General features: G+C 45.1%; 1 protein-coding gene across 1 annotated transcript in view; it reads right to left on the reverse strand.

Moving 5' to 3' along the window:
* Positions 1 to 11,897, reverse strand: part of MAP2K5 (mitogen-activated protein kinase kinase 5) — a 120,406-nt gene extending 108,509 nt beyond the window's left edge. The window contains exons 1-3 of the mRNA XM_017738578.1: positions 11,826 to 11,897; positions 6,221 to 6,269; positions 2,727 to 2,794 (exon numbers count right to left, since the gene is read on the reverse strand). Coding sequence (XP_017594067.1) covers positions 2,727 to 2,747 — 21 coding nt within the window. The 5' untranslated portion in view covers positions 2,748 to 2,794; positions 6,221 to 6,269; positions 11,826 to 11,897. The remainder of the gene's footprint in view (positions 1 to 2,726; positions 2,795 to 6,220; positions 6,270 to 11,825) is intronic.
* Positions 11,898 to 11,903: the final 6 nt, after the last annotated feature.

The following is an 11,903-nucleotide window of genomic DNA, read 5'->3' on the forward strand; positions in this document are numbered from 1 at the left end:
CAAGAGAGGCTGTGGCTGCCCCTGGATCCCTGGCAGTGTCCAAGGCCAGGCTGGACATTTGGGTTTGGAGCACCCTGGGATAAGGAAAAGTGTCCCTGCCAACGGGGTGGAACTGGATGAGCTTTTAACTTTTTAATTCCCATTTTACCCGTGGCACTCCATGACCTGCAGACATCTCTACACACAACAGGAACATTTCTGACACACTCTCAGAATAATAAACTAAAATAAACACACACGAGAGTGTTTCCTGCCCCCCAAAAAATATAATAGAGGGGGAGAGAGAGGGAGAAAAAACCATGGCCCTGTCCATTACTCACCAGTGATGACAAGTAAATGAAATATCAATCATGTAAGCTGTCAACCTTTTGGGACAGCAATAACTGTTAACAAGTAGTCTGGAAAAATTGTCTGAAAATGACTTGTCCTCCACACGCGAGCGTTCGAGGTTTCCATGGAAAATTAAGATGCCAGTGGCTATTTGGAACATTGTTCAGGTATTCTTTTTAATGGAAAATTTGCCAGTTATTGATCCAGAGCATGTAGCCCTTGCTTTCAGAGAGCTGCAAGCAACTTTCCAATCAGTGGCTGTCAAAAAAATTACTGCCTTTTTATACAGATACAAGACAACAGCCCCAGTGCTGCTCCGTGGCTGTCCTTAATTAACTGCAGTGCCCAACTCAAAGAATCCTATTCACCAGCCCCCAAAATTTGCCTAATTCAAAGCATTTCTGCATAACCTAAAAGAATTCCAGACCTGGAATAATTTAATGTCAAGTCCAGAAAGCAAAGACCCTAAAGATAAGGTTGGGCATGATCCAAAATATCTTCTCAGTTATAATCTCAGGGAATTATTTTTTTTCTCCTTAGACTGAAAAAAATCTTTATTTACATTTTGGAGAACACCTGCACAAAGTCAAAATTCCCAGAAATACTTTCCCAGTTGGCCAATCCTCCAAATATTTGTTGCAGGCCCCAAAATGAGTATTTTTCTTCCTCACTATATACCCCAAGTTTATTAAATCCATGCATTTTCTAGGCTCAGAACATTTGTTTCCTCGCAAACACACCCCAAAACGAAGCCTACAGAATGGGAGGAAGTTAAACCATCAGTGCAACACTCAAATAAAAAACTAGTTTAAAACTGAAGAGAAAAATTTTCAGAGAAGAAAAGCTGCTGAAGCAGAAAAGTCATTTACAGCCATCCCATAATTTTGAGGGGAAAGCAGAGAGTTGAGCAATCATAACTCTAATGTACTGAAACTTTAACAGTGAGCTTGGAAGCATAGCAAAAAAATGACCTTACCAAGGCATGATTAATCTGGAGACAGTGCCAGGAAAATTCAAGTTTTCCACTTTAACAGCAAAAATGGCTGAGATTTTACAAGGAGAACAGAAAAACACGAGGAATTCTGGTGGGGAGGCATCACCAGTGATCTGCTGTGTGCAGCAGGAGAAGGAGGTGGAGATGCTGGACACAAAAGTGGATGGAAAAGGAGCTGAGAACAAGACACCTGGACCATGGAGATGCTCCCAGGGCTCTGGAGCCAGGCTGGGAGAGCTGAGAATGTGAAGAGAAGGCTCCAGGGAGAGCTCAGAGCCCCTTCCAGGGCCTAAAGGGGCTCCAGGAGAGCTGGAGAGGGACTGGGGACAAGGGATGGAGGGACAGGACACAGGGAATGGCTTCCCACTGCCGGAGGGCAGGGATGGATGGGATACTGGGAAGGAATTCCCCGCTGGGAGGGTGGGGAGGGGCTGGGCTGGAATTCCCAGAGCAGCTGTGGCTGCCCCTGGATCCCTGGAATGTTCCAGGTGAGGTTGGATGGGGCTTGGAGCAGCCTGGGACAGGGGAAGGTGTCCCTGTCCATGGCAGGACTGGCACTGGATGGACTTTAAGGTCCCATCCCACCCACACTGTTCTGGGATCCTCTGCAGTCCCACCAAAACCTCCTCGGGGTGGACCCAAACAGGGCTTGGCTCTGACAGGTCCCAAGTCAATTTATAGGGACCTGGAGTCCTTCTGGCTCAGAGAGAAAACCCCCATTTTTTACCCTCTTGCTTATGAATTTCATTTGAAAAGAGAAGTTAAATGATATTTCTTTCACTGAGCTATGTTCAAATGATTCAGTTCCCACAAGGAACTGCACCCTTTCCTTCTGCAGGAGATTTATATTTATAGGGATCCAGACAGATTTTACACACACCTAATACCTACATAAAGGCACACGCAGACACATCTATCTCCCCTTGAAAACCAGAAAATACATCTTTAAATCCTCTATGAATATTGAGCCTGCAGCTACAATGAAACTCCTCTGTTAGGAGGGGTGAAACAGTCTCCAGATGAAAGTAGATTTTGAAAAATTTTTAGAGCCCAGGGGTTCATTTTTAATGAGCCGTTACTTTAAGTACTGCATAAAAAATACAAGAAATTGATAGTCCATTTAGCCTGCACTATACCTAATGCAAAAGTCATTAAGATGCATTATTCTTAATGTTTATGATATGATCAGTAAGTGTACAAGTCTTTTTTCTTTCTTAAAGTCGAGTATGAGCATGGATCTGGTGTGAGGCGGCTTTGAAACACCTCCCTTTAATCCAGGAATATCCAAATTCGAACTCAACACAGGGACATTGCCCAGTTAAACACTTTGAGACAGGCAAAAATACACCAAGAAAAGCTGATAAACATGGGGGAAAACCAGGATTTGTTGCACTGTACTTACATAGGACAGCATGGCCTTCATCTCCTCATCGCTTCTGACAGTGATCCGGTCCCCATCCTCATCCTCATCTGCCAAAGGAAGGCACCACGTGAGCAAGGCAAGGAGGAGAGTTACAATTTTATAGGCAAGGTTTTCATCTGGACTTTTAGCAGCAAATAAAAGTGAAGAATCTAAAAGCCAACTGCACAAGTACTCCAAAATGATGATGTCAAATGGTTCCAAATATTAACCAGCAAGAACTGTGACTGTGTCTAGAAAGGGGCACAGACAAAGTGCTCAGAACTTCACTCTCAGCAGTTCTTTCACTGCCAGAACCTCTCCAGAAGCTGAGCACCTTCCCCATGCTGGAATTCCCCCACTGACCCCAGCGAGCTGTTCTGCTGACAAATGGAAAAAAGCATTTCAATTCTCCCAAATTCAGTTGAACTTGGGCAGTTTCTTTGGAATTCATTGTAACTTTCACTGTAGATTTTAAATTTTTTTTTTTAATTTCTAGTAATTCATAGAGTCCCAGAATGGTTTGGGTTGGAAGAGACCTTAAAAATCAGCATATTCCAAACCCTCTGGAAGGCAGGGACACCTTCCCCTATTCCCAGAGTGCTCCAAGCCCCAATGCCCAACCTCACTTTGGACACTTCCGGGGATTCAGGGGCAGCCACAGCTTCTCTGGGAATTCCAGCCCAGCCCATCACACCCTCACAGGGAGGAATTTTTCCCAATATCCCATCTAACCCCACCCTCTATCAGTTTGAAGCCATTCCCCCATGTCCCATCATTATCAGTATAAAAGTGTTGTTATATCCCTGGATGAAAACTCCCTCCTGCTCCCAGGTATGCACAAGAATCTGGGAAGAAATCCAAGCCAAGAAGTTCAAATTGTGTGAGAAAAGGAGTTTGTTCATTCTGCCTCTGAGCAGGTAATAATGACAAAAAAAAAAAAAAACAACAAAGCAATGCAGAAGAGTAAAACATAAAATCCTCAGAATTGGACTTTAAAAACATCCTGGAAGAGAGCTCCTGGAAATATGGGAGTTGGGAGAGGAACTGGAGAGCACAGATTCGTCCTAAAAGAGCTTTGGGTCATGGAAATTTAACTGGTGCACTGCCAGGGTGTTAAAAGTCCCATGGGGTGAGCAGCCCTCATCGAGGCAGGAATGAGGAAAGGATTAGGAAGAGTCAGTGAGTGGAAACTGAAATGTTTCCCTGGAAATGTCTGAGGCAGGAAAGAGGAGGAGCTGTGGAAGCAGGACCTGGCCACAGCCCACAGGCCAGCAAGGAACTGAGTCGGAAGGGCTGGAGAAGCAGCTGCTGGAACAGGGAACACAAGGAGCACCACACATCCACAAGAAGGATCAGAGAGAATGCACAGGAGGAATGAATATACAGATAAAAGGTCTGGGAGAAGGAACAGACTGAGCTGGGACCAAAAAAAAAAAAAAAAAAAAAAAGAAAAAAAGGAAAACTCTGGCAAAATGTTTAGAAAAATCCCATATTACCCCTTTGAAATGACTGAGAAATTAACTCAGTTCTCAGAGCTGCAGGATTCCTGACAGTGGTACAAACAGAAGAAATTAAAAATATGTGGATGAAAAGGCAGGGGGAAGAAAAAAAAGCTGAATATAAACTAATCAGGCAAAGAGTAAACCCAGAAGAAAATCTGCCTGAACCTGAGCAGAGCTCCTTTGCCACCCCACCACGGGATCCAAAAAGTAGCCAGATACAAAAATTGATTCAGAAAGATTTCCAGGCTTCTCTCCTCGCCTAGAGCACAGCAATCCGATTTTCCAGCACATTAGGGAAGCAAGAGTAGAACCAAAAAAATCCCCCATCCTGGCTGGATTCTGTTAATGCCACTTAAAATGGAGGAAGAAATCCTCACAAGATACCAGAGTGCAGCAGATGGCAAACAAATATTATGCAGCAATCTTCCCCGAAATCTGCAGCGTGTCAGAAATGTGGAAAATGGCAGAGTTTGGATAAAAGGATCGTGAGGGGCCATATGTTGTCAGTGGGGTTATTTGTAGGGATGTGGAGAGCAGTGGGAAATCCAGATCCAGGTCCAACAGCCGGAGCAGAGCAGCCCCAGGTGGGACTGCTGGGGGTGACAATATCAGAATAAAGAGCTCAGAAGCCTGGGATGCTGACAATTATCCCCACCTGAAGCAGCCATGGAGCAGGTGAGAACAAAACTTAAAGCAGCACAATCCAGGCGTTCAACAGGGAAAAAAAATCCCCGGAAAAAACCCAGCATCAATATCCATAACATATTTTAGATGCCAGTTAAATGGCAGGGGAAATGGGCTTGTGCAGATGTAAATGACAGACTAGAGACACGGAGGGAAGGCACAGAAGCAGATGTTGGAAGGCACAACGAAATCAGAATTTCCAGGAAACTTCTGCACATGGCACCATTACTATGGGCTACTGCCCTGATGGCAGCGGCTGCTGCTGGAGCATGAAGTTCAAACAAAGCTAATGTGGGATGTGGGAGGGATGTAAAACAAATATGAACAAATCATTAAAACAAAAAATAATAATAAAAAGATATATAAATGGCAAGGTCTGGAGTCTGGTTTTGCTCAGGTCTCGTGTTAAAAAGCAGGGCAGGAAAACGGTCGGGGCTATGGAAATAAAACTTCTCTGTTCTTGTGGCATTTTAGGAGAGGAAAACACAAACATCCTAAAAAAAGATAAAGAGCACTAAATAGCACTTGATGGACCACAAATCAATATTTCCTTTGATTATCTAAAGACAGAATGAGCCAAAAAGCTCTGAAAAGGGGAGAAATGCTGAATAAAAATGCAAGGCCCCGTCTCGAGTCTGCTCTGTCACCCTCAGCATCCCCCCCTCACTCAGATCACACCTGTAACCCCCTCCAGCTCCTTCCTGCCACTTCATCTCCAGCAAAGGAAAACACAGAAAAAAATATAATAAAAGTTAAAAGGGAACAGCAGGAGCCTCCTCCACTTGAAAGAAAACTCCAGTTCAGTATTTTATCCCCTGGGACACTCCCCTTTGCAGCTGATCGCTCTCCTGATAGGACAATCCCCCAGGAATCCCTTAAAAAATAAAAATAAACAGGGTTTAAAGAATAGATATTAGTCTAAATACTTGCTGAGAGGATTGGAGGATTGAAATTTTAAGCTCAGACCTACAGGTACTTTATACTTTTCATTTAATTTGAGCAATAAAATTGCACTGAGGAGTAAGAGCATGGTAAGGTCACGCTGGTAATTAAAGCTACTTTGTGGAAATATTCCAGATGTGATTAAATAATAAAATATTGCTTGGTTTAGCGCCATTATTAAAGTTGCATTAATGCATAAATATTTAACCACAACATACAATGAATATTCTTTATTTTAAAATAATAAATATTATAATAATATAATAAAAATAATACCACAAAACTAATACCACAAATATTCTTTATTTTTTAAAATGACAGCCCTGCAATGTGACAAAGGAGAGGGTTGATAAAAGTCACACTTACACTCAAATGCTGTGGTCGTTGCATCCGGCAAAACTTGCCCAATGACATCCTAAAAATGTAAGGAAAATTTAGTTCAATATCAAATGGGAAAAGCCTGATTTGCAGCAAATCACTTTAATCCCTCCCCGCTGCCCCAAAATGACAAACTTTTTAGGGCACAACACAAATCTGCGCCAATCCTGGGCTCTTCTCCTCCCCCTCCACGTGACCTCCAGGAAAACTCTTTTCTTCCCAAATAATTCCATCATCATTGCAAACAACTCCATGCTGTCTGGTCTTGCAGTTGAAAGAATCGATTTTTCCCTTGGGTTATAAAAAAAGGACACCTAACTGATCAAAGCCAGTCATAGAAAGACCTTTATGAATATTTTTTCGCTTTAAAAACCTGTTTTCTGCTTCAGTCCTGTTTACATCACCCTAATTCCTCTTCTCCTGCTCCAAACAACCACCCTGAGCCCCCACAGCTCCATCTCCTGCCCTGCCGGAGGCTCAGGGACCACAGGGTACCAAATTCCATCAGGAATTTAAACAGGAGCTGAAGGGAGACAAGGAAGTTTCCTGCTCTCGCTCCGCCTGGAGAGCAGAAGGACCCAGCAGCTCCAGAGCCTCTGGATCCTCTCAGCTCTGCAGAGGCCACAAAGTTTGGAGGGCTCTGTCAGCCTCACTTGGGCTTTGAACTTCTCCAAAACTCAGGGAGGTGCATTCAAATGTTGGGGGAGAATTCACTGGAAACACCCAAAGGAGCAGAGACACAGAACGCGAGGCAGCCCCACAATACCAAAACACAGCAACATTCCCAGCTCCACACCCCTGCTCCAACCCAGCCTTTTTTTGCTGATATCAGAGAAGAGCTTTTAGCATTTTTTCAGCTTTTATCAGTTTTTCCAGCCGTTCCCTTGCTGCCAATCCGTGAGGAGTCACATCAGGGCACGGCACAAATGCCCAGCGTGGCTCTGCCCCTTCCTGATCCCTCCTGTCACACCCAGCACTGCCACTGCCACCGAGTGATTAGAAATTAATGAACTCCAGGATTTATTGCAGCACATCCACTGGGAGCCTCTCAGGGTGCTAAACACCCCCCCTACCAAAGCTTTACTGATGTCCTGTCACTTCTGTTCTCTCCATTTTTCTCTTTCATCTAAAAAGCAGGAAATTAAAGATTCTGTGCCATATTACAGAGACACAATTAATAATACGTGAAAGCAGCACAAGACTTCCACAGAGCCAACTGAAGCAAGTAATAATTATAAAACTTTCTCGTGTTGTCTTTTTGGTTTAGATGCTAAAATAAATCAAGAGATGTAATTCAAACCATTAATTGTACACAAGAAATGTGCAATATGGCTTAATTATGGAATTGTAAATTTGTAGAGGCAAAAATAGGAAAAAAAACCAACCCCCAAAACATTGCCATGTTAATAAAAATTCTTCCATTCTACAAGGTTTAACAGCCCTGTCAGCCCTCTGTCAAAAGCCACTATTTCTAATAAGAAATTAGTCTTGCCTGAACAGAAGACTGTACTAACTAATTATTTCCAAATCCATTTGGTTAAACACTGAAAATTCCTCAGCAAACACACTTTAATTGTGTTAGATTTAAGCCGCTTGTAAATGTTCATATATGGGCACACAGCTGCTTCTATGAAATGGATTTAAAAATTGTTCTAGGCTGTTTAAAACCTCTATTTAAGGGGTGTGGAAGCACAGCACTGACAGAGGCAGCTCTGATGGCCCCAAAAGTCTGCCTGGAAAACTCCAAACCTCACAAAGCTCTGAGAGCATGGAAATAGTGATTAAAAAAATCTTATTTTCCTGCACCCCTTCAGAACAACTTTTTCTGTGCATTGAGGGCTCTTTAAGGTGAGTAATAATCAATAAGTGAATTATACACCCCAACTCTTATGGTAAATAAACAGCTGGGCAGGAAACGCCACCAAGAGCCACCAAAACTTTGTTCAACTTGCAATAATTCTATGAAATGAATGTATCTGAGAGAAACCAGCCTGGCAGGGAGTGGAGGGAAGGAGGGAGGGAAATCCCCTCATCACTGTGCTATTCCCAAAGTGTTGGCAGCAGCTCCATCCCATTTCCATGCTCAAACATCCCACAGACCCCCGGGTGACCCAAGCTTAAAGGATTATTCTAAATTTCAATGGATTACACATGCATGGGGATTTTCTACTATCACAACACAGATCATGAACAATAAAATACTACAACTTGTAGGCATTGCTCAACTGGGTTTACATAAGGGATGGCTTCTGTTTTATCTTACACAACTGAAAAGCCTCTAAATATGAGGAGAAAAATCAGGGAACAGCAGCTGCAAGAGGAACTCCATCAAATCTGTTCTCTGGAGGAGCACGGGTGAGAAAGCAGAAAATGTGAAAGCTCTGCTTAAATGACAGTGTAAATATTGAACCCACAGCTCTCATGTTTCACTTAGAACTTGTTTTATCTCAGTATGACAACGTGAAGTTACTCAGAATTAACACCAAGTGCTTAAATAGTCCAGTGACAGGAGGAATCCAGACAGCTTGATGACAAAAAAATAAGCTTATTGTAATTCATTTAGTGGGGCCTTAAAAATAAATCTAGTTACTGGTAACTTACAGGCCTACAAAGCTGATATACAGAGAACTTATCTGAAGTGACATCATGAAGAACAGCTCTGAGCATCCAGTGTAGGAAAGGAATCAAGGAAATGACCGAAAGCAGTGCTGCTTCCATGGATCCCACACCTGCAGGGACCAGGACTGAATCCCTGCTGCACAGTTTAGTGCTCACAAAAGCTCCTCCAAAGAACAGAATTAGAGCAGCTGAAAGTGAGGAAATGCATCACTTAATGTGCAAGGCATTGCTCTGAGCATCAGCCTCCTGATTCCAACAGCTTATTCCAGGGTGAGGGACAGGATATTTGGGTGACTCTGCACCACAGCTTCTCTGAAAAAGGAGGATGGAAATAACGTCGCACACTAGCCTGAAATGCTGCAAGGCTACACTCATCTGTATTCACTGGGATGCTAAATTAACAAAAATCAGCTTAAACATCACCTAAAAATATAAAATAAAACCCTGCTGGCCTCAAAGATAATTTTATGGGGCTTTCTTAACATCAAACAGCTATAGGACCTACCTTGAAAAAGAACAGCCTTACTGCACAGCTAATTCAGTTCCCATGGATGCAAGATCTGGGGTGTGCACCTGGTTTTGGGACTGGTTCACAAACGTGGTTCTGCAGTTCCAGCAGGACAGCACTTCCCATCAAACTCCTTGAGACACAGGCACAAGGAGTGGGATTGAGCCTGGTGTGCTCCAGACAGCCCCACATGGAGTATTCAGAGCCTGAGAAAATTCCTGTATCTTCTGTTTAGGGAGACAGGGAGAAAAGTGGGGGCTGACTGGATTACTGCTGTTCAGTAATTTACCTCAGTAGGGAACACCTGAACCCTCCACAGTCTCTTTAACTGCTCCTCCAACACACAAACCCTCTGTAATTGCCCTCCAGGTGAGAGGAATCACCCTGAGGGCAGAAGGACAACAGAGGACTGGGTCAGCCCCATTCCTGCCCTCCCCACCAGGCTCCCAGCCCCAGGTGGTGACAGAGCCACCACTCTTGAGTGGATTGAAGCCTTATTTCATTTAACTCCTGTATTTATCTGACCTATTAAGTGCATGCGCATTCTCTGATGGCACCTCCTGAAACACAACCACCAACACCTCGATGCAACAGCCTAACAGGGAATAACTGAGAAGTATCATCACCAGCACAGATGTGACAAGATGAAAACACTGGGCCAGGTTGCCCAGAGCAGCTGTGTCTGCCCCTGGAATGTCCCAGGCCAGGTTGGATGGGGCTTGGGCAACCCGGGATAGTGGAAGGTGTCCCTGCCCATGGCAGGGGTGGAATGGGATGGACTTTAAGGTCCCTTCCAACCCAAACCATTCTCCAATTCTATCATTACTGAACATGAATATGACAGAAACTGTGATTTTTAACAAAACCAGTAATGTATGATCCTGTCATGGTCCCTCTGCCTATTCTGCAACAGATCCCTCCTTAAAAACATCTCAGCAGTGAAAAACAATGAGCTGTAACATGTTTCAAGCTCAAAATTTGCCCTCCTTCCTCATCTTTTCACTTCTCTTACACTCATGAGCTCTCAGGAAGCTTCACTGCCACGTGACTCAAGGTCACTACAAGTGTAACTCAAGATCCGCTGTCATCCATTGACCACGATTTCTCTACTTACTTCTAAATAACCAACCTAAATTGACAATCATTCTAGAATGGCAAAGGATAGTCCAAGCATCAGTGGTTATTTCACTTTATTTGGGGGAAAAAATGGAAAACATGAAGCAGAGTGTGGAGGAAACCAGACTCATTTGCCCCACTTTTGTTTAAGGGCAAAGTGGGTCACCCTGGGCTTGTTGCGCAACCAAAGGAAACTCACAGCAGCCACCAAGGGGAAACTGCCCCTTCCACAAACCTCCCTGGTCTGTCAAAAGCTCTGCTACCACTCCTCCCTCTACAGAAAGTCTTGGATAATGTTGGAAGAATGAAACCTGGAGTTTCTGTCATCTGCTCCAGTTACCTGTGCAACTTTCTAGGCCCAACACGGAACATTTTCCAGCAAATCAACCCCTTAATACCCACATATCTTTCCCAGAGAATGCAACATATTGAAAGGCATCTGCAACATCTCTCTCCAATATTAATAACAAAAGTAAAAATTAAACATGCGCCTGATGGGTGGTATGGGAAGATTTTCTTTAGAGAAAGAGGGGTACACAGAGTCCCAGCATGGATGTGTTGGGGAGGAAGGGTGAGGGCGTGCTGCAGAAAGTATGACCTGCACACAAGCACCGGACTTTTTGTTAGCCTAAGGATGCAGTCAAGAAGAAGTGGGATAAATACCCACTCCCATTTCTGAGTAAACGGAGCATCCTAACTGGACAAAAAACACAGCAGGAGGGCAACGGAGACACAACAGAGGGAGGAGCTGAGGCAAGGGAGACACAACAGAGCCCCAGCCCAGGCACGGGAAACACCACCAAGAGCAGGTGCGGCCCCAGCCCAGGTGCAGAGCCCGTTACTCTGCCTGAGCAGGGAATATTCATTCCCAAAGCACAACTTTTTCCATCGCCCTAGAGCCGTGCCTCGAACACCACAAGGCGCGGAGGCGGGGATGCCCTGACCTGGAGGTGTCCCTGCCCACGGCCGGGGGGGCGGACTCGGGGACCTCTAAAGGTTCCTTCCAGCCCCAACCACACCACGATGCTCAGGACCGGCGGGGATCCCCCAGCCCGGCTCCTCCGGACCGCGCTCCGGCTCCGCTCCCGAAACCTCGGCAACACCGGCGCTGCCCCGGGACAGGCATTTTTGTCAGTCCCTACCAAAATACTTCCCCATTAAAACTTTCGTGTGCGGACACGCCAAAAACACCTCCCGCCTTCCAGGGAGGGATTTGGGAACCCCTTTCCGCACGGAGCGGGGGGACGGTGGCATCCCCGGCATCCCCCGCATCCCCCGGGCTGGGAAGGGGGTCCCGGTCGCATCCCCCGGGCTGGGAGAGGGTCCCGGCCCCCGCTGAGGCTCACTCACCAGCACATCCCTGAAGAGCAGCTGGGGCGCGGAGTGCACGGTCCAGTCCACGGCGGCTCCGTCGGGGATCTTGATGCG

This window comes from Corvus brachyrhynchos, unplaced genomic scaffold, assembly GCF_000691975.1.
Source record: "Corvus brachyrhynchos isolate BGI_N302 unplaced genomic scaffold, ASM69197v1 scaffold200, whole genome shotgun sequence".
Lineage (NCBI taxonomy): Eukaryota > Metazoa > Chordata > Aves > Passeriformes > Corvidae > Corvus > Corvus brachyrhynchos.